Source organism: Triturus cristatus, chromosome 12 (assembly GCF_964204655.1).
Source record: "Triturus cristatus chromosome 12, aTriCri1.1, whole genome shotgun sequence".
NCBI lineage: Eukaryota > Metazoa > Chordata > Amphibia > Caudata > Salamandridae > Triturus > Triturus cristatus.
In genome coordinates this window covers 804242891-804266497 of record NC_140595.1, presented here as the reverse complement: position 1 = coordinate 804266497, position 23607 = coordinate 804242891, and the positions used below count along the sequence as shown (strand labels likewise).

At 45.3% G+C, this 23607-nt stretch overlaps 1 protein-coding gene across 2 annotated transcripts in view; it reads left to right on the top strand.

Moving 5' to 3' along the window:
• LOC146782911 (beta-1,3-galactosyltransferase 5-like) overlaps nucleotides 1–23607 on the top strand; it is a 59793-nt gene that overhangs the window by 25881 nt on the left and 10305 nt on the right. For both annotated transcript variants that reach the window (XM_085637943.1, XM_085637942.1), the window contains exon 2: nucleotides 12212–12829. In XM_085637943.1, the coding sequence (XP_085494069.1) occupies nucleotides 12229–12829 (601 nt within the window). In that variant the 5' untranslated portion in view covers nucleotides 12212–12228. The remainder of the gene's footprint in view (nucleotides 1–12211; nucleotides 12830–23607) is intronic.

The window sequence follows — 23607 nt, the reverse complement described above, 5'->3', positions numbered from 1 at the left end:
GTGTTTCAGGGTTTAGGGTAGTGCAGTGGTGTTTGTGTACTGTAGGGGGTTGTGCTGGGTTCTAGTGTTTTAGGGTTTAGGGTAGTGCAGGGGTGTTTGTGTAGTGTAGGGGATCATGTTTTAGGGTTTAGGGTCGTGCAGTGGTGTTTGGGTAGTGAAGGGGGTCGTGCTGGGGGTAGTGTTTTAGGGTTTAGGGTAATGCAGCTGTGTTTAGGTAGTGATGGGTGTTGTGCTGGCGGTAGTGTTTTAGGGTTTAGGGTAGTGCAGTGGTGTTAGTGTAGTGTAGGGGGTCATGCTGGGAGTAGATTTAGTGTTTAGGGTAGTGCAGTGGTGTTTGTGTAGTGTAGGGGGTCGTGCTGGGGTAGTGTTTTAGGGTTAAAGGCAGTGCAGTGGTGTTTGTGTAGTGAAGGGGTAATGCTGGGGGTGGTGTTTTAGGGTTTAGGGTAGTGCAGTGATGTTTGTGTAGTGTAGGGTGTTGTGCTGGGGGTAGATTTAGGGTTTAGGGTAGTGCAGTGGTGTTTGGGTAGTGTAGGGAGTCGTGCTGGTGGTAGTGTTTTAGGGTTTAGGGTAGTGCAGTTATGTTTGGGTATTGTAGGGTGTCGTGCTGGGGGTAGTGTTTTAGGGTTTAGGGTAGTGCAGTGGTGTTCGGGTAGTGGAGGGGGTAGTGTTTTAGGGTTTAGGGCAGTGCGCCCAACCAGCCACAATATCCATGGACAAAGGGGATCCTGACTCTTTTGAACGCTCCGCCAATTGAATAATTTGGGTCAAGAGCCCTACCACGTCCAAGACCTATCAATTCCTTTCTTGGGATCCCTCATATACTTGGAGAAAAAGGTACATAGTTCCTCATCAATTTCAGGCGCGTATGCCACCTTCCCCTTCAGTGAGGGCCTGGCGCATTTACCCTCATCCTATTCCTGACCTCCCTTTCAAGGGGTTGATAGATTTTCCCCACCACATACTCTGCCACTTTGGTGTCAGGGCTCCACTCCGCCAACCTAGGATGGTAAATTTGGGTAGGCTCGAACATGTCCGAGTGGACCCCGTCCCCAACCCGGAACTGAGAGGAGTGGGACTCTGGATGCCAGGGACGCCCTGAGTCCTTATCCTCATTGGAGGAGAAATTGTCCTCCGATACACCCTCTGCCTCTAAGGGAAACCCGCCGTCCGGGTCTACAATAGTGGTGACAGCGTCGCAATTTTCCCGGACTCCTCCTCCTCCCGGCAGGGTGCACGTTTTAGCGTTCGTGAATTCTTGAGGAAGGTCTCCGTAAGTTTATCAAATCCTTCCAAGTGCCCCGCGTTATGCTTAACGGCCCTTTTACTCCCCATCTGGGAGCTACTGAGACCCGTCACCACCAGATCTGGGTCACTGAACACCCCAGGGATGCTTTTTGCCAGCTTATCAACTTGATCCCTAAGAAATAGCCAGAGAGAGGGCTTGGTCCAATGCTGGAGGGAGAAGTTGGGGGGGCCATCCCTCATCCACTTCCTGGTAGGAGGAGTAAAAATGGTCTTCTGGAGAAGACACAATAGCAGAGGGTGTGAGCACAGAACAAATGCCCTTAAGAATCCTTAAGGCAGCCCCCTCGCCGGTGCTCCAACAGCTGAGCTTTCCCCGAAACTGTTATAAGAATAGACTGATGCGCAATACCAATTACCACCACCAGGTGGCGCTGGTCACTAACGTGGCCGTGTGGGGAAATCACCACGTAGCAGTGTCAAAATTAGGCGAGGGTTGGTCGGGAATCAAGCGGAAACTAAAGGAGTGACCGGATTCCCAAACGAGCATAAAGACCAGCGGGAGCGCTTGACGGAGCTGCCTCGCTCAGACCAGACGCACCTGACAGGATCTCACCGCGCGCAGAGCGCACAGCGGGAGAAACTGCGAGGGGGAGAATGCTTTTGGGCAAGAGTCTGCTGTGCATGCAATGTGAAACAATACCACGGCAATAATGCCAATAACATGCACAAGAAACCGCTATACAAACAGCAACAACGTCAGATTAAGCCAAGAATGTAAGGAATGCACTTAACTGACAAGCAGTGAAGAAAGAGGAAGCGGAAGGGACATCACGATATTATATAAGATGGACTGTGATATGATTGGACTATAGTTGCCTTGGAGACTACCCCCCTAATGGTTCATGGGTTGTGTAGTCTTTTGTTTAATGATTGTTGTGTTATGTTTTCTTTGAACTGCTATGCAAATAAAGTGAGTAAGATATGCATAATCCTCGCCTCCGTCCTTCCATAGAATTCATTAAACTTTATTCGATCTGATTTAGAAACATAGATCATAAAAGTTTACATAAAAACAGTAAATCCTCTTTCCTGATACAATACAGTGAGAATTAATTAAAACCAGTAGGTAAATACGGGTGTTATAAAGCCCGGTTCAGAGCAACTTCAGGTTAACAGAATCGTAAAGTTCAATGTTTCGCAGGATCAATCTCATGTACTTTGTGCAATATACGCAACAAGGGGTCCAAATAAGATGTAACGCTGCAATACCTGACGAGTCTGCACTATATAAAACTGCAGAAAAAATAAAAATAAAAAGTGTTTTGCACACTTCTGTCATTGGGCTATATGTGGGCTATATCTGGGTGTTATTTGTGCTACATTTGGGCTCAGTAGGTAATGCTTTCAGTTTTTTACTTTGATTCCATCAAGAAGGCATTCAGATGTGTCACACATTTGCCACAAATTCAGAATGTTAGCACTCTAGTTGTTCGTTAGATCACTGTAGTAAAGCTACTGCTCACCAGGGAGTTAACTGGAAGTCTACTGCTGGTATTGAAGGTGATTGTTTCAGTCTGCATGTCAGAATTTTCTAATGAAATAGAAGAGGATTTGAGATCTCACTTAAAACATGCCCTAAATTTTCTTTCTGCAACACTAATCATAATTTCTATGGCAAAATGAACCCCCTCATTTTATTCCTTTTTAAATTAAATGTTTTAAGTGTTGCCAGTCTATTCCAATCAAGATGGATTCACGTGTGCCATAATTTTGTCATAAGTAAGACTGTTAGCTCTCTAGTTGTTCTGGAAAGCTGCAGTAGAACACAAAGGCATCAACTGACAGGCTGCTCCTGTTGAAATATAACAGGAAGATGTTTGAGATCTCACTTAAAACATGTCCTAATTTTTCTTTCTACCACACTAACCATAATTTCTATGACAAAATTAACCCCCTCATTTTGTTCCTTTTTAAATTAAATGTTTTAAGAGTTACCAGTTTATTCCAATCAAGATGGCTTCAGGTGTGCCACAATTTTGTCATAAGTAAGACTGTTAGCGCTCTAGTTGTTCTTTAGAACACTCTGGGAAGCTGCAGTAGAACACAAAGGCATCAACTGACAGGCTGCTCCTGTTGAAATATAACAGGAAGACATTTGAGATCACACTTGAAACATGTCCTAATTTTTCTTTCTACAGCACTAACCATAATTTCTATGACAAAATGAATCCCATCATTTTGTTCCTTTTTAAATTTAATGTTTTAAGTGTTACCAGTTTATTCCAATCAAGATGGCTTCAGGTGTGCCATACTTTTGTCATAAGTAAGGCTGTTAGCACTAGTTGTTATTTAGAACACTCTGAGAAGCTGCAGTAGAACACAAAGGAATCAACTGACAGTCTCTGCCCTTGTTGGATGTACATGATTTACTGAGAATGACAGACTTCATCCTCACATGACAGAGAAAGATAATGTGAATTTACAGAAAATATGCTCTCATTTTAGCTTCTGTTTTCTCTCAAACATGATTCATGATATCCCAGCAGAAGGTTTTTCACAGGCTAAAATCACCTTAGAACACACTACAATTCCTGAAATTAGTATGGTACCACCAACAAATTAATTCTAATGTAACTAAAGTCTGTTATCACCCTTTATAGTTCTCCTTTTGGTAACCCTCGAAATCTTTCATTCACTACAATGCATTTCAATGGGGTACTATCATGTATATTGGTCCCAAGATGGCTGCCAGCAATTCCAGGATGAAGTGCTGACAGCCAATCAGATCTCACGATGAGATGTGTCGTTAGGCTCCGCCCAGATATTGAAACTTTTTCTTTTTCTAATTTCTCATGAACTACTGAACGGATTTACACCATTTAACAAAAAGGAATCTTTCTGAACCGAGGGCTACCTTTTCGCCAAATTTGGTGTAATTCCGTTCAGCAGTTCAGGCTGTAGCCGTGTCTAAAGTATCCTATGGGAATTAACATGGGGATAACACGTTTTGGGACCCCCCTTTTTTCTCGTCCCCCGCTTGCTGAATCACTCCGAAACTTTTAAGATAGGAGCTGACCGGAGCTGACGTCAGCAGGCCACCATCCCTGTGGTTTTTGCAATTGCTAATGGGTGGTATGTTGCGACCTTCCTCATTATTATTCATGCGGTAGGTCATTTGTGACCCACTGGGAAGCACAGAAAGTGTCCAACACGCTTTCATACATGCCGTTTTGCGATTTCCTAATTAGAAGTTTGCAAAATGGTTTCTTTATACATCTGGCTCATAGAGAATAATCAGGCTTGTGCCCAGGTAAACTATCATGCCTGGGATCCATTTAATGTAAACAGTGACGAGAAAAGAGAGTGACAGGGCCACACAGACACAGCCACACTCATGCCTGAGGTATGTTAAAAATGTGTCTGGAAAACCTAAGCACTGCTAAATACCATCCCTCCATGATAGGCTTATGCGTCAGAGAACTAAAAAGAGGGTAAGTGAAAAATAAACAAGCATTTGCAATGCAATAGGTCTTGCATTTACGTGAGTTTGAGCTATTGGCATTGTAAATGACAATGACTTTTATTTCTGTTTGGGTTTTTAAGACATAAATAAAAGACATTGACATTTACAATGCCAATAGCTTAAACTTGTGTAAATGTGAGACCTATTGCATTGCAAATGCTTGTTTTAGCTCTATTGGCGTGAAATTAGGAGAGACTTCAATGACATTAAACAGGTTCCCAAAAGAGCATTTTTACTCTGCCCCCAAAATGAACAACAAATTACTTTTGGACGGCAGCACCCATTTGAAATAACGCTACGGAAAAAGGGAACCAATGGCTGTACAGGAGTTTCACCAATAAACAATAATCGAAAAAAATTAAAGCAAGTCACCAAAGGGAAAACAAAAAAAGCTAAGTATTTTTAACAAAAGCCTGCAACACTGCAAGAATAATATTAGCAATGTCCAGAGTTAAGTGTCCCAAAATATTGACATGTTTAAATTTCACAAGGATTATAACTATATTCATGAGAAAACAATCTTTTTTCAAAACGCTTCCTCAATGACCTTTTTTCCACAAAATGCTGTAGAAGAAACACCTCCTTCTCTCTTGTACCGTTTTCCTGCACCTCAAGCCCTCTGAAAAGAGAGACTAGGGGACAGACAAGTGACGTGCAAGCACCACCAGACTTTAAGGACCAAACTGCTAAAACGTTTCCCAAAAAATTACATTTTAACCTACAGATAGAAACATGTTTTATATAGGTACTGCTCGGAAGGGGCAAATATCGGTTCAAAGTGCCAATGCACAAGGGGAAAGTTTATTTTGTTCTGTGCCAGTACATTCAGCGACATCAGGAGCTAGTTGTTGAACCCTAGAGTGTCTCCTGGATCAGCCTGAACATTGTGTGTGTCCCTGGGCAAAGACCAGGCCTCTCTGCAGTCCTCAGAAAAGTTACTGCAAGTGGTCTGGAGTTTTAAACCCTTCTCAGACCCTCTTTAAATGACACGTGAGTCCTTCTCGCCAGAAAAATGATCTCCAGAAACAGATCGTTTAGAAACGGAAACATGTCTCCATGAAAGGCAGGGCACCAAAAGGGGCGAAAACATTCGCCTGCAATTGAGACACGGTAATTTAAAAAAAATCAAATGTAGAAAGGAAAACAATGACCAGCTTTTACATTACGGAATATAAAATAAATATGCATCAAGATTTGTAATTTTTCACCTGCAATACTGTGATTTAAAAATGAAAGCATCACTCTACCTGTCGGCCGGTCCTTGCAGTCTCATTGTGTGCGGTGAGGGCGTTTGGCAGAATCCTCTGTCCTCAATGAGAGTGGTGTTACTCGGCACAGGGCTGGCACGGCGGCAGGGGGGGTCTGTGGTTCAGGAGCAAGGGGGCTACGAGAGATGTCAGTGTCTTGGCCCGTGTACAGCCTGACAGGGTATGAGGAGGTGTGATGACCCCTCTGTCCTGCCTGCGATCCCTGGTGCCCCACCCGAAACACGAGCTGAGCTGCAAGTCTCGAGTCCTCAGCACATGGCGCACCGGGATCCTTTACATAGCGCCCCCGGTTGCACAGCCGGTGGGCACCGTAAGCAGTTCGGGGAATGAGGGGCGGGAATGTGAGGCATGCAGCGGGGACGGGGGATGGGGGATGGGAGGAGGGTGCACCCATCGGATGTGCAGCATCAAATTAAACTCAATAGGCAGAATGCAGATGGTGTACACAAATAATAAACTAAACAACCCTAAAACTGTGGCCCAAAACAAAGCAGCTGTCACACAACGGTGACTCGAGTGCCATGCTATGTGGGAAGTGCTCGGTGTCATGAGGGGCGGGAATGGGAGGCATGCAAGGGGGGCGGGGCATGGGGGATGGGAGGAGGGTGCACCCTTCGGATGTGCAGCATCAAATTAAACTCAATAGGCAGAATGCAGATGGTGTACACAAATAATAAACTAAACAACCCTAAAACTGTGGCCCAAAACAAAGCAGCTGTCACACAACGGTGACTCGAGTGCCATGATATGTGGGAAGAGCTCGGTGTCAGTGAAAACAAGCATTCGGCCGCGAAAACGAAAGTAATAGCGATAGCGATCAAAGCGAAAGTGATCGCGATCGCTTGGACGGGAGCGCTGTGTGTCAAGCACGCGAGTGGTGCGCACGCAGCAGTGATTGGCGGCTGCGCGCGTGCACGCTCACGTGCACTCAAGCTTTAGGCCACAGGCAGCACTTTAAAAATCCCAACTACAAAATGTCTCTCCGAGCCAGCGCATGCGCTGGGGCTCAGCAAGACCTAAAAAGTAATAACTGCCTAGTGCCTAAATTACATATCCCTTCCTTTCGGCGGTGACACAGGAACGGGTTCCCTATCCTTTCCTTCAGAGGCATGACTTGGTGATGCACATTCAGGTAAGACTTTGCACATCTTCTAGCACTTGTTGTTTTGGGGATATATATATATATATAATAGAATATTTTCTATCTAAACGCAACATGGAATTTTATCATCACAATGCAATGCTGTTGAACATGATCAAATTATGCTTAAACAATAATTACTACCTGTTTAACAAAGAGGTGTATCAACAGGTACGTGGAGTGGCGATGGGGGCGTGCTTCTCTCCCAGCTACGCGTGTCTCCACGTTGGCTGGTGGGAGGAACGCGTCCTCAGAACCACCCACAAGATATTATACGACACACATGTTAAACACTGGTGGCGTTTTATTGACGATGTTTGTGTTATATGGGAAGGGTCAATGGAATCAGCATATGATTTTATCAAGGAAATTAACATCAATGATTTGAATTTGAATTGTTCTGCTACAGTCAGTAAAGAATCTGTGCAATTTCTCGATGTAGAGATTTATATCAAACAAGACATAATCCACACAAAATTGCATAGAAAAAGCACTGCAGGTAATGCAGTGCTTCACACTAGCAGTTTGCACCCTAACCATTTAATAAAAAGCATCCCTTATGGGGAGTTTTTAAGAATAAAATGTATCTGTAATTCAGACAACGACCGCACACTCTGTCAAAATGAGGCATTTCAAAGATTTAAGAGTCGAGGGTACAAGGATAAAGATTTAAAACTGGCCATGAATAAAGCAAACGGTCAGACATTTGAGGATGAAACACTTGAAACTCTGAATTCTAGCATCCTCAATAAAAATAAAAACAAAAATAAAAATGATATCGACCAACCTAGATGTAATAATATGGTTAGACTTATCACTACATTTAGTTGCCAAGAGAAACAGCTCAGGAAAGTAATATACAAAAAGTGGCCCATTATCAAAACTGATTTGACTATGTCCCAATTGGTACCAGATTTACCTGCTCTTACTTTTAGACGTGCTCCCTCTATGAGGGATGCACTGGTGAGAACTAGTCCTGAGGTCTCTACTGTTTCTTCTAACTGGCTTACAAAAGAACAGGTTTTTTCAAATGTAGCTCATGTCGAGCTTGTAAGTTTGGGAAAAACACGCAAGAAATTATTACAGCTTTTGAGTCTAAACAATTGATAATCAAAACTCTGCTAACCTGCCGGACAGAGTATGCTGTCTATGTGTTAGAATGTTCTTGTAAATTAAAATACATAGGCAGCACCAAACTACAAGTATACAATCGTATATTACAACACATACGAGCCATAGTGAACTCAGACCCTAGCTACCCATTGGCCAGACACTTCAAATATGTGCATAGTAATGACCTCAAGGATTTGAGTTAAAACGTAATTGATTCTGTGCCAAAATCAATAAGGGGTGGCAATAGGGAGAAAAAGCTTAGGCAATTGGAGTCTAGCTATATACTCACACTTGATACGAAAATGCCTAATGGTCTAAATACAGGGGAGGACCTACATAATTTCTTATAAACTGAATGATTTATTGTAATTATATGACATGTGTCCTCTCTTTTGATGCCTAATGACTCGTTTGTTTTAAAAGGGAATTAACTCTGATTTCATGCCTCATATTAATTCCCGATGTGTGGTCATGTTTTAGCTGGGTTTTACCATTGGTTTTATCAGGATTTTCTGGCTCTTACCTTTGGTTTTATTTGGCTTTTACTGGTCTCTGTTGGGGGTATTTTTATGGGCAGGTTTTAGAGTTTTCTTGCTTTTTTAATAACACCTACCTTCTTTTTACCTACTGGTTCTCTTTTTCTACACCATTTTGTTGTTGGTTATTTATTGTGTCATTTTAATGTCATGCACTAGCACTTTATTCTGACATTATCTGCGATCATCATATCAACAACTTTAAATTCAACTGTGAAGATAAGAATTAGTTATAGAGTTATGGTGACCGGCAGCGTTTTGCACTTTAGCATACTATTTGCACTTTATGCTCGAGATATTTTGAGTTAAGCATTTGCACTAATGATAAAAGCATCTATTCGGCACTTCTCAAACTGATTTATCAGCTATGATTGCAATAACTGGTTGTCAATGATGATATGATCTGTTAATCATGATTTAATGTTTTGGCAGTTTTTTTCGAATATTTACACATATTGTGTTGTTTTATTCAACATATGGTGATCATGATTGTATTTGGACAACTATAGTATTTTTTCTATTTCTCTGACTTTAGAAAAAATGTGTTTACCGTTTTTTTTCACAATTAAGAGTATTTATTGCGGATTGGCCCTTGGGGCATCATGTGATCAAGACAGCGTCCTGCTGTCGAAACGCGTCATGCCGAGCACTTGCTGTGTGAAATGTAGCTGTTCGTGGATGCAACAAACCTGCACATTAAACCTTAAAGGCACGTTGTGGTCCATACCTGCTAAATGCTGAAATAAGCGTGTCAGGATCGTGTATCTTCATATATATATATATGTATATATATATAGATATATATAGATATATAGATATATATAGATATATTACCTCCTGGCGGTCGCCAGTAGGTAGTTATAGTTAGGACCTTTTTTCCATAGGAAATCCGCAACATTATATTCCCAATTACTTTGGCGCCGATTGACGAATCTTTGTGAAATTTATATATATAGATATATTGCTTTTACATCACAGTTTAAATCACAAATATTTTAATGTTAGTTTTATTAAAATTGAATGTGTTGTAAAAATTGTTTCATTATTGTTTTCAGATGTCCTCAAGATAGAATTATATATTTAACATCCGATATTTATTTAAACAGTTTGAAAAAAAATATATATATATCTATACACACATACATATATGTATATATATGGCTTAAGTTCCACAAACTACAGGTACCAGCATGCTTGGGACTGTTGATTCTTGGGAAAAGTCCACTGGGACTATTTAACAGCATGCAATTAATGGCGCCTAAACGAGCTTTCCAGCACGCAAGCAAGCAGTCATCCTATAAATAAGGGGCCTTTGCCAGCCCTGAAACGCGTCAGGATTTTACTTTTTTAACGGAGCTTGTTTTGCCGGTTTCTGAATAAAGGTCTTCAAACCTACCAGCTGCTGTGTCTGTTCCCGCATCAAGGCAAAGTTACGTTGGGATATATATATATATATATATATATATATATATATATATATTCCTAAACATTATGCAAAACAGGAGCACTCTATAACACCAGAGACACTCTGGATTTGGTCACCCCAAATGTCTGTTTTTCTACCAAGGTTTCTTTTATGCTTAGGGCTGGCACAGTGCCATCCAAGCAGAGCTAGAAAGGGACATACTGAGGCCACCAGAGATACTGCCACCCGCTCTCTATCACACAGGCGGACATAAAGAAACACAAATGTACCCCACTGTATACAAATCATGGCTAGTAAAGAAACACAACAGAAACGCAACATTTATGTGGGATTGCACAGAGTATTCAGTGTATGGCTAGTAGCCTCCCTTTGAATATGCCTGTGCTCTCTCAACACAATGATAAGTCATCGATCCTCAGCTTCCTTGTAACTAGGAATGAACTGGCAGAATCCCCACCTGATTGTGAAGTGTGGACCATGACAGCATAGCAGAACATGGCGATGCTCTAGAATGCCAAAGAAACCACAGATTCACAAAGCCACAGGACAAGCCAAAGACAAAGTCAAACAGGGGCAGAGCAGTATGGCTCCCCCTAGACTCATGAGAACCATTGGGCCGAAAAAGACTATTCATTTTCCAGAAGAAGAGCCTTTCTAGTTAAGGGTATGCAGAGGTGTACAGCCCTGCAACAGGCAACTTTAAAAATACGTACTTTTCGAAAACTGGACGAGAAAACAAAGTACCGAACCCTGGCACTTTTAATAAAAAAAGAAGGGTGGATTCAGTTGTTTGAGACCATTGGTGCTGCAGTGAAGAGTCTAGCAAGGCAGTATGTGGACTGTAATTGTTCAGCAGCAACCCATATCCCTTGTCTCATGTCCTCACCTCACCACTCCCACACTTTTCACACTGTATCTCCCTGCCTCCCTCCTCCAGCCCTGTTCACTGCAGTGGAACCTATAAGAGCTGTCTTTTGCTGGGTCACAGTCCTCCCCACAGTATAACTATACCCTTCTGCCTATAGGGTCCTGAAGCCCCCTTTCAGCCTATTCTGCCATATGGTACCACCCACTCATCACCATATCAAGTGCTTAATTTGTGGAGTAAAAAAATAAATACAGGCATCCAAAGGTTTCCTTCTTAGGTGTCACCAGTGCTACAGAATATGAAAGCTGCCTAGGCTTAATGCCAATGAACCCTCTTTCTTTCAGAACTCTACACCACTTCTCTTTTTTAATCCCTTTACTCTTGCAGGCTCATTTTATCCTTCATATCTCCCTTTGTGAATGCTTTCCCATCTTTCTCCTCCTCTTGTCTCCCTTTCTGTATTTCTCTCTGTTGCACTGATAATGAAAAATAAGTCCTAGTACCCAAAAATGAGGTCAGGTGCCCAGAAGCTGCAACCACCTGCACAGATTAAGCACTGCTGATACCCACAGTGCTGACTCCCCGCTATCAGCACTAAATTTCTCATGGACACCGCCGGTTTCCCAATGCAGGATGTCCTTAAGGCACGACAGCTTTTACCTGCAAAACTGGCCTTTATCGGGACCAGATGAGTTTTATTTCGCCTCATGCTAACTCAGGACCTTTGCCTAGGTGAATTTTCACAACTTTGTACCATTAGGTAGGTGATGTAAAAACATTGCATACCATCATTCCTAGTACACTAATTATACACAGTGGGGGCACCGGGGTGTCGTTTATTGAGAGCATTACAAATACACTGAATCTGCATCCAACAGGCGTGTTGGAAGCAAATTCAGAAACTGGTTGCATGCAGTTCACAAGAAAATCCATTGCCTGGTGAAGGGGGCAGTTTAAGCCCAGTGAAAGATATAAATTACAACCAGAATGTGCATTGTTATGTAGCTGGATAGGAAATAGCCTTTTATAAAGATTTGTCGCCAACATGTCCATACGTATGTATGTCATCGTCTCCATTTCCTTCCACCCAGGTGAATAAGGAAGAGCTATGAGGCTGCCGAGGGGGGCCCTGAAAAGATGCTGTATTTTGCTGATGGTGTGTATCTCTCTGCTGCTCTGTGCTCTTCTGCACACCATGCAGGAAGACAGAACCTGGTCCACAGGGAAAACTGATCTTTTCATCATTCCTGAGTCTTGGATACTTTTTGATAACTCCTCTCTGCAGATGTCTGATGGGATGTTCGTCTACCATCTCAACCTGCATGAGCACCAATCAGAATTCCCCTACTTTCAGCATCACCAGTGCCGATTGCAGCAGGAAAGGCTGAGCTTTTGTCGTGTGGCACAGAATAAGTCTCTCCTCCTGCTGGCCACCAAATCCCACCCAGAAGCGTTCCCGAGGCGAGTTGCTCTGCGCCAGACTTGGGCCAGAGATGAGCAGCTCTCTGACTTTGTGGTCAAGCATGTCTTTCTCATGGCACAGTCCCCGGATCGGACACAGATGCAGCAGGTGGCAGAGGAGAATGCTGCACATAAGGACATCCTTCTGTGGGACTTTGCTGAAAGCCATCACAACTTGTCGCTGAAGGAGCGCTGCTTCATTGAGTGGCTGCACTACAACTGCAAGGAGGCGGATTTTATCTTCAAAGGTACGTCTGATGATGTTTGTGAATTGGACGTGGAGTTGTAGTGAGATTGTTACATTGGTAGTGAGTCTCCAGGGCCTCCCTTGGCTCACTGATGGTCATTAGCAAATGAAGGACCTGATCCAGCTGTCTACACTCACTCCTTGAACAAGTGTAGAAGCTCATGGGTCACCATTTCAGTAGGATATATTTATTCATAGCCTAAACTGCAGCAGTGTAGGTACAGAACATTGAGCTATCAGAAGACAGTAGCAAGGTAAGTATGTCTAAGTAAAGATAGGTTAGCTATACTTAACTCCACATATATGTACCTTGATGATGTACATATTGTCATGGTATGTAGCTGTGGAATTGAACATACCACATTTATTCTTACCTATATATTCTGAACTTCTCGATAATTTGGACCTCAATATTTTCACTACGATATTCTGGTAACTCAATATTCCCTTAACGATATTCCAGATTACAGACGTTGCAGTCATACTGCAAATGATGCCCTGCGGTTAGAATTCTTCGATTTTCCCTCAAGACGTTTAAGGGACTCTTGTGCATATGTGGGATCATCCCACCAGCACTAAGTCTAAATTAAATTGCATTTATGTAGTGCTTAAAACGTCGATGAGGCACCGAAGTTGGCAGAACTCACCACCACCCATGGCTACCAATTTTAGAATCAAGTGGCAAGAATGACTGTCCAACACAGGTGGAGCGCTTGCCTCTCCCCATACCTGTTATGGTATTCATTGAAACCACTGACTGCAAAAACATATTTTCAAAAACAGAAACATCAAATCACACACTACCCAAATGGTGACACTCTAAATCTGGTGGATAGGAGATTTGGAGTTTGACCTGATGAGGCAGTACCTAAATTAAAAAACTTAAAGCCACAATGTTTGTGAACATTGTCTGTCAGTCAAAAAAAAAATCTACCCATTGCCCTTGTACAAGGAGGGGGTGAATGCAGGTGCAAAAACAAGAAAACAGCAGCCCTGCCAAGTACCACACATCAAGGCTTAGACTAATGCATTTTAGTGCTTATGTCCGCAACACTGTGCTAAAATGAATTAGTCACACATTATAGTGCCCCAAAGACCATTCCAGGACAAGGCACATACTTGATGAGATGTGGCCGCATTGTCAGCTACTTTTCCAGCTAGTGCGCTAAACTGGCTGCTCTTCATGCCACTGTGCTGTTGCCGCTGCCCAGTGTTTGCTCCCTAACAAAATTAACTGTCTCGCTCTCTCACAGAATCTGCATTACAATAACCTTATTTTCATCACACACCCTCGCGCTAGCGAGTGGCGTTGTTTACAGTAAATTGAGTAGAGGTGGGCCTAGGCTTCAGATCAATCAAACCCAACTCGGCCTGCCTCTGAGTTTCTCAGTGTGGACCTCCTTCCACATGGTCTGCCTCAGCGATGTCTTTAATCAATCAATCATCAATCACTCATGTTTCTAAAGTGCGGGAAATCACCAATGAGGGTCTTGAGGCGCTGGAGCTGTAGACTGCTGCGTGGAGGTCTGATCAATCAAACATTGAGGTCTTTAGTTCTGTCAGGACCCCACAAGTCTTACCTTCTGCTTGTGAAGTAATCTTGCAGGGAAGACATGAACAACCACCACCATCTCCCACCTTACCCTAGAAATGGCGTATGTACTGACCAGGATGAAGATGGGGACTGGGGGGAGGAAGCCCTTGAGGTATGGAAAGATATCCTTTCTGAAGACCTGAATACTACACCCACTGGTGGTCACAGAATCCTTTTAGCAAACACCATCTGTAAGGAGAAATATATGGGTAAACACTATCACCACTGACCTCACTCATACAATCTCGTACACAGTAGTCAACAGTGCTCAGAGAATCGTATAGTCACCTGAGGTGTGGCACCATAACAGATGGAAAGGAGGTTTCCTCACCAGGGATAGAAAGGAAACAATGCACTACTGTGCATACTGCCAACTAATGAACCAAGTAAGTGCTCTTGTGCTTTTCCCTATTGTACCAAGGATTGGCTACACGCACCTGCTTTAGTCGTGATGAAAAGGGCAGTGTGAGCGCTCCTGTGTGTGCTGCCAAAAGAAAAAAACAATGTAAACGCTCCTGCGTGTGCTGCCAAAAAAAAGAACAATGTAATCGCTCCTGCGCGTGCTGCTTGAAGAAAAGAACAATGTAAGCGCTCCTGCGGATGCTGCCTAAGGAAAAGAACAATGCAAGCGCTCCTGCGCTTGTCTCTTGGGCACCAAGAAAACGGCTACGCACACCAGCGCAAGCTGCGAAGTAAGGACCGAGAAAGCACTCCTGCGCTTCCTCCAAGGAGTTTTGTAAGGGCTACATGCACCAGCGCGAGCCGTGAAGTAAGGAATGAGCAAGCGATCCTGTGCTTGCTCCAAGGTGTTCTGAAAGGGCTACGCGCATCAGCACGAGCCGCAAAGTAAGGAATGAACAAACACTTCTGCGCCTGCTGCCACGGTGGATACCTAAATGGGGCTTCCCAAAGTGCTGAACGCACGGACTCTAGAGAGGCGATGACGTTAGTCTGAAGCACTGCTCGGGCGGGCACAGCGGGCTGTTATGCGGTCTCCCCCGTAAGTGCAACATCAGCCGTTCTGGCGACTACTTCAGGCGTAGGAAAGCTAGACTGCCAACTGGCATGACACATCCTGACGCCACCAAGTGCCATGGGATTAAACAGGTGGGCGCGCAACGCACACAACTAGCCAGGCACGCCTGCTAGACGGGATCCATGAGAAGTTCCTTTCTGAATCGCTGGAGTGACAGAGCGGTCCTGAGGTTCAGGGGGAGGTTGTTTCAATCCTTGGCTGCCAGGTGCGAAAAGGAGCATCCTCTGGTGTTGGCTTGGTGGATCCATAGGGTGTCTGAGAGGGACAGTAAGGCTGATTGAAGGTGTCTGGTTAGTCGGCAAATGGTCAGGTGCTTGTTGATGTAAGCTGGGCCTTCATTGTGCATGGCCTTGCAGGTGAGGGTCAGCATCTTGGCCTGGTTTCTTTTCTGAATAGGGAGCCAGAGTAGTTTCTTGAGGTGAAGTGTGATGTGGGTCCTTTTGGGGAAGTTGAGTATGAATCTTGCTTCTGAGTTCTGTATTGTCTGGGGTTTTTTCAGGAGGTGTGCAGTGATTCCTACTTAAAATGTGTTCCCTTAGTCTAGTCTGCTGGTGATAAGAGCCTGGCTGATGGTCCTTCTGGTGTTGACCGAGAGCCACCTGAAGATCTTGTGAAGGGTGTGGAAGCAGGCATATGAGACTGTGTTAACTTGTTTCTTCACGGATAGCTTGCTTTCTAGTATGATGTTGAGGTTGCAGGCGTGGTCTGTTGGGGTAGGGGTGTGCGAGCTCTGCAGGCCACCATGTGTCATTCCATGGTGAGGTGTTGTTCTCAAAGATGAGGACTTCCATCTTGTCTCTGTTGAGTTGAGACAGCTGTCTTTCATCAAGTTTGAGACGTTCATCATGCATCTGTTTAACTGTGCTTTTGTGGTGGAGGGATCTTTGGACAATCAGAGAATGAGCTGAGTGTCGTCGGCGTAGGAGATTATGTTTAGACCGTGTAATCTGATAGTGTTGGCCTGGGGGATCATGTAGGTGTTGAGGGATGATCCTTGTGGGACTCTGCAGATGGTCTTATTGGGCTCAGAGGAGAAAGGTGGGAGATGGATCCTTTGGGTTCTGTCGGTGAGTATGAGGCAATCCATTTGAGGGCGCTTCCTTGGATCCCGATGTGGTGGAGTCTGTTGATCAGGATGTGGTGCAAGAGGGTGTCAAACGGGGCAGACAGGTCCAGGAGGATGAGGGCTGCTGTTTCCCTGTGGTCCAGGAGAGCTCTAATGTCGTTGGTTGCTGCGATGAGGCCAGTCACAGTGCTATGGTTACCTCAAAATCTGGATTTGGAGGAGTTTAGAATGTTGTGGTCTTCTAAGTATTGGGTTAGTAGCTGGTTGATCACTTTCTTGAAGACTTTTTCTGGTTTGGGGAGCAGCGAGATGTGACTGTAGTTCTTTAGATCGGCTGGATCGGCAGAGGGTTTCTTCAGTATGGATCTCACTTCAGCACGTTTCCAGTCCTCAGGGAAGGAGGCCACGATGACGGAGGTGTTGAGGACCTTCCTGAGCATGTCTCAGAGTCTTGCTTACAAATGTTGAAGACGTGGTGGGGACATAAGTCCTAGGGTGCTCCAGAGTGCACAAAGTTCTTGATGGAGATAGTGTCCTGCGTGGTGAGGAGGTTCCCGTGGGTGAGGCGGTGCTTCAGTTTGTGTTCATGGGAGTGAGCTTGTTGATGCTGTCAGTGGCGGAGGGATGGTGTGTGAAGTTTTCATAGATGACCGAGTTCTTGTCATGGAAGAAGTCAGCGAGGTTGTTGCACAGTTCCTGGGAGGGAGTGACTTCGTTCTCAGCGACTGAATGGTGAAGTGTTCTTTGAGGTGTTCTTGGTTTCTTTCAGGAGGTAGTAGTACTGGCTGAGAGCTGTCCTGAACGTGGTGCGGTCTTTGTTTTTTTTCCTGAAGAGCCATTTCCTTTCTCTGCACTTACATTTGGCAGAGTGCAGTTCCTCAGTGAACCAACTCACTCTTTTGCTTGGTTCTTTGATGTCTAGGTGGGGCCATGGCGTCGGCGCACCCTGTGATCCAGCGGGATACATTATTTGCTGCTTCTTCTGGGTCATGTGTGGAATTTGGGAAATGGGAGCAGAGAGTGCTATTCCACTGGTCTTCTGAAACCTTTTTCCAGTCTCTTCCCTTGGATCTGCGGGGTGCAGTGCTAGAGTGGGTGGTTCCTGAGATGGTGAAGTGTACACTGTGGTGGTCAGTCCATGTGAGTTGTGTGGTGCAGTTGTACCTGACTGTCGCTGGAGGTGAAGATAGGGTTGAGCTTGTGTCCTGCGATGTGGGTGGGGTCGTGGACAAGCTGCTTGAGGCTGATGGTGCTTATGCTCTCCAGTTGGTCTGTGGTGTTGGAGTCACAGGGGTCGTCACAGTGGAAGTTGAGGTCTCTTTGGAAGATGTAGTGCTCAGAGTTGATTGCAAGTGGGGCGATGTGTTCCGGCATGGCATTGCAAATGCTGCGGCATGGTCCTCATGCTCTGTAGGTGAAGGTTTCTCTGACGGTGCTTTTTCCATCCGTGTGGAGTTTGAAGTTGAGGTGTTCCATTACCTGTGCCAGATGGTCAGGGAATGTCGTGCAGAGGATGGTGTCCCTATAGATAATGGCGATTCCCCTATGTTTATTCGGTCCCGGTGTGTCTTGTATCCTTTAGGGATGGCGATGGCGATGTCTGAAGCAGAGGCCAGGTTTCTGTGAGAAAGATGACATCAGGGGTGAGGGAAGAGATCATATCCCAGATCTCCATGGCATGTTTGCATAGCAAGCGCGCATTGAGCTGAATGCACTTGAGAGGTGTTGTGGTGGTCTCGGTCAACACAGCAGCCATGTTTGCAGTGTTTCTGGTGTCGTTGGTTGCTTCCCTGTTGAAGGTGGAGGATCATTGTCGGCAGGAGAATGGTCTTCTGGTGGTGCTGCTGCCTCTGGGGTCCAGGGCTCAGAGGTCAGCGGCAGAGTATCTTCTTGGGTGGAAGAGTCAAGGGTCCTGGAACATGAGTGCGGTCCAAGCTCAGACAGGCTTGTCTTCCATGCACAGACCAGTTTGCCTTTGGGGTGCTGGTGGCATGGCCATGCAGCAGCATCCTTTAGTAGTTCTGGGAGGTTGGAGGGGCTAGTAGGGAGGCAGAAGGGTGAGGAGCGGTAGTGGAAAGAATTGCAGGAGGGGGTGGTGAAAAACACAGAATGACCAAAACAAATCAACAAACCACTACAGACAGAAGCAAAAACTGCAAAAAAATGAAATAATACAAACAATACCAAAAGGAAGCAAATAAACAATGTGAGACCCAAAGGAGATTGAATCCTGATGTTGCCAGGCAGGGGTCACCCAGCATCGTGACGGAACCACTGTCCTCGAGGCTGGGGGGCGAGACACAGTCTCAGACAGCTGGGCAGCAGCAACTGGGGAGCGGTGCTCTAGACCAGGAGGTCAGGACTACTCACTGGGGCTACACAGGGGCCTCCATTAGTAGTCCTGGGATATGGAAAGGGCTAACAGGGAGGACGGAGTGCAGGAAACCAGTGGGAGTGGGAAAATAGTGGGAAAACCACTACCAACTGAAGCACAAACTCTGAAATAGTACAAACAATACCAAAACCAAAATGAGACAAATAAGCAGTGTCAGACCCAAGGGAGATTGAATTCTGATGTTGCCAGGTAGCAGTCACCAGACAGCGGGACCGAACCGTTGGCTTCAACACTGGGGTTGAGGGACAGTCTCAGAGAGCTGGGAGGTCTGGGCTACTGACTTACATAAAAAACACACAACCTGATGAATCTCTGTAGCACATGGATGCAGGCTGTGCCTTACCTATAAACAGTCACATACCTGGTTAAGACTGGTGTGTGAGGGGACAAGCTACCCTCACTCTTAGGTGGGGTGAAAAACAAATAGACCCTTCAACCATTGACCAAAGATCTCCTTCGTTTTTTAGCAATGTTGGAGTTAAGGGTACTAGGTAACCCCTTGCCCTTGCGTGAAGCAAGCAAAGGGAAAAAATTACTTACATCAGTAGTAGGTACATTGATAGTGGATATGTGTTTTAAGAAATCTTGTTGAATGATCAGAAGAAAAGGTCACTGTTCCAAACTAAAAGATCAATTTGCAAAAGTGTGGGGTAAGTATTATTCATCAGATAGTGAGGTGCTGTGAAGGATTGACAAATTTGTGGGAAAAGATTCCAAGATTTCGTAGTGATTCTGGTGACTTACAAGTATGAGGTTATTTGTATATGTTTCTGAAATTTATATAATTTACAATTTAATTAGTTTAACTGTCTTTGTAAAGTTTAAGGAAGTGTGTCATATCCAAGACTCCATTTTACACTGAAATAGAGATGAACAATAATATTTTAACCTATCTGTATTTATTTGAAGAATTGAAAAATAAACGTAAGTGTGCCTTTTACTGAGCCTGGTTAAAATAATTGAACGTTTCTCAAGCCTGATGCAACAGTGTTGTCTTCTTCGTAGCGAATGTTGGTACAACTCTGACAGATCTTCTCTAGGAATGACCAGGGTTGGAGTGTGCATGTTGATGAGACAGCAGAGGCCTGCCATTTGGGGACAAGCAGAGTATAGGCAAACTCACCGCACTGCCAGTATGTATCCATCAGCGTGGAGGTGCCACATTGCGTGTCAGGCATGCGTAGTATTGCACTACAGTTCTTGTTTGTGTCGAGTGGAATCATTCCTTTTCCTCTGAAACACAAGGAATACAGTGTAAGTTTCTGTACAATTAGGGGTTCTACCCATGTGTACCTATCTCTTCCCCAGATTTCCTGATATGGGGTATCTATTTGTTCAACCCTCCTCTACAAGGCCCATTTCCCTTTGTATCATCAAGGTAGCTGACCCTACATTGGAACTTATGTCTGAGATCCATTTGTTATTAAAGAAGACTGCCCCAGACACACTAAGGGCTACCCTGGGACCACAGATGGAAGCAGGAGCAGACATGTTTGTGCATTGGTGCCGTGTATTTGCTACCTCCAAGAATCTATTTTCTAGAAAGTCTTAAGGCTAAACAGTATCCTCGCCTTTGGAGCTCCTCCCGCGCATTTAGCTCAGTTTGAATATCGCTAGGCAAGGTTAAAAGATCCAGTGCTGGGGGATTGGTCTCATATTAGGTCACAGTCACTGCTGAATGTATCACGTTACTACGCCATCCATTACCTCGCAGTAGGTTACAACACGGACGTTACATCGTCCGCGTTGTTACCACGCATGGCTTTACATCGCAAGTTGTTTCTACGACTTGCACTAGATGGCACGCTGGACTTAGGAATAGTATACATTACTATTCCTACTCCAGTTAGTGCAACAGAAGGGAATGTGTTGGATTTAAAATCCAACACATTCCCTGGTGTTGCGCACCATCTAGCGCAAGTCGTAGAAATGACTTGCGATGCAATGCCATGCGTGGTAACAATGCGGATGATGTAACTTCCACGTTGTAACCTACCCGCGTGGTATTACCAGCGTTGTAAACGCCGTTTCCCATCACTGATACTCTATGGGGTACTTCTCTGCTGCGTTGTACCTTGGCCCTAATCCTGCACAGGTGCAGGTGGAGAAGGCATTTTGCTTTTTCGGAGGCTACCTCTTGGGACAAGTAAAACCTGTCTGCTCCTACTGTTTGTGGCATCAGCGAACAGAGGTAACATGACCAGGCTGATGTCTGGGCACCCATGACGGTCATGTGCTGATACCATCTGTAGTGTAAGAGGGCGTTGTGTAGTGTGTGTGAAATACTAGTGTTAGGTTCAGTTGTTTCAGGGTTGTTTCCATCCACCCTCATATTCGACGTTAGGATGCCTATGTTAGACATCATTTGGGAAGTGCCCGGGTGGGGAAAGTGGGAGCAAGTCAGTGCGACAGAATAAGAAGGGTGGGGAAAGCGTGCAAACTCCATCCATGAGTTGTGGATTAAAAGGAGAAGTGTTCCAATGCAGAAGGCCCTCTCCCACTGTGTGATCTGTGTGTTATGTATTAAAGGAAAACTCTGCAACTCCCAACGCAAGGAAGACCACAAACATGAGACCCCCCAAACAATTAACCAAAGAACACATAATGAGGGAACTCTAAGTCGCTCTCACATACACTTATTTCAAGACAGTGGTACCATAGTAATCTCCAGAAGATGAGGCAATTCTGCAGAGTGGATCTATCTTGCTGTCAGCCACTGGTCGCAGTGGCTGAGGTCCTGCAACTATAGGCGATATTTGCTGATTAGTGTCCACGTAGTTAGATCAGTGTATCAGCAGCATGTGCTGTGTTGTCAGAACGAACAGGGGAGTTGGCCCAGCCTATGGTGGCACAGAAGTCCAGTTCAGATAGGCCATCCTCTGCCCTAATGGAGGTTAGGGAACAGCTAGCCACCCAACAGGAGGTCACTGTGGATAAAGCCTGGGCTGATCTTCTTTTGCTTGTGCCGGAGTGGAAGCCCCTGCAATATGAGCCATCCCATGCCCTCTGCTCTTATGCCTGGCTCTCCTCTTAGAGCACCTTGCCCGTGGTCTTTTGGATGGTGAGGTTAGGGTGCCCCCATCATATCGAAGCTATTTTACCCAGTTCCAAGCATCCGTGGGTTCAGTAAAAAAAGAGCAGTGTTGTTGGCTATGACCTCAAGCTTGGCCAGGAATAAAAGAGAGTATTGGAGGCTGATCTGTCAAAGCTACCGCTTCATGCCCAGAAAGGAAGCTATGTGATGCTGCACTGTCAGTGTGTAGTCTGGAAAGAGGTAGATAGGTGCATTCTCATAGAGGATTGGACCAGCAGAGTGAATCGCCTATAGAATAGTCTCCTTGTCTCTATAATTCATCACCTTGACCACCACAGGCCTTGTGGGCTCCCACAGGCAGCCTATGGGCCGAGACCCGGCAGGCACGTTCAATCAGAAAGTGAGGTAACAATTTCACTGGCACCATTGTTCTCTGCAGCCAGCCCTTGAAGAATTGTGTGTGGTCAAACCCCTGTGCCCCTTCTGGAAAGCCCACTGTGCTGCCCACTGTGCGGAGTTTGTTGCTGCTGGATCACCCCTCAGAGTTTTCTGCCATGCCTTCAAGTTCTCGCATTTTAGCGGTGAGATTAGACTTTGCTTTCTAAGTCTCTCAGGCCGGGTCACAATTCTGTTATGCTATTCATCGACTCTGGTCTTGAGTTTCTTTTGGTCTTCCCGGATTAGCCCCACACCAATGACAATTGTATCAACCTGGCCTTGAAGCTTCTGTCTTGAGTCTGCAATCGCTTGGAATGTCTTGTCTAATTTCTTCTCCATCGGGGGCTTTAGAGAGTTCTCCTGACTGGGCGCTGTGCCTGGGTGGTCAACAGCCTCTGCGCTCAGGCACCCCAAGGATTGAGGGCATGCGCTTCCTCTTCTCCGCATGAGACATGCAGGTCCGTGCCCTCCACAGCGGCCAGTCACCAAGTTCCGCGCTGGGGAGGAGGAGGAGGGGCCCCTCTTCTGAAGGAATCGTCCCATGTCGGCACACACTGTCCAGCGAGACCCGCCAAACCCCTGGGTACCCCCAGAGATTGAAGCACCAGGGAGGCATGCGCAGTCTCTATTGGGGCCCCCTTGTCAGTGAGCAACCCGTGGCAGCAGTGCACCTCACTAGCCTTCAACAGCAGTGACTATGCCTCTTCAAGCACACAGGATAATGGTGAAGTCCCTGCTGTTTAACACTGGTTGTCCACAACTGCGCCTGGACCCGCCTCATCCCTCTCTTGCCCGTAAGGTGCGCCACGAGGGGGGCATTAGCAGTCTGGCCTCCTCAGCTAAGCAGAGCACTTTCCTCCCCCCCCACCCATTTCCTAGGGGGAGAGAGCAACGGAACAGGCATGGGTACAAACAGTGTCTTGGCTACTGCGCAGTCCCACACAAGGAGAAAGCCCCTCTGACTGTATGGGGTGGTCAAGCAGGCCTCTGCTGTTGAAAAGGCATCTTCTGTAGGCAATAAGGTGGTTTTCTTGGGGGGTATGACAGGGTAGCAGGATCTTAACTAGAGTAGAATCTCTGGGTTTCTCCTCTCTATACTAACCCCAAATGCCAGGTAGGCCTCTAATTGCACCTGACATCCATCATGGCAGCTCTTCGTATAGGTGGAGGGGAAGGGAACCCCCTTTCAGTCACCTCCCATTGGGTCCCTGATTTT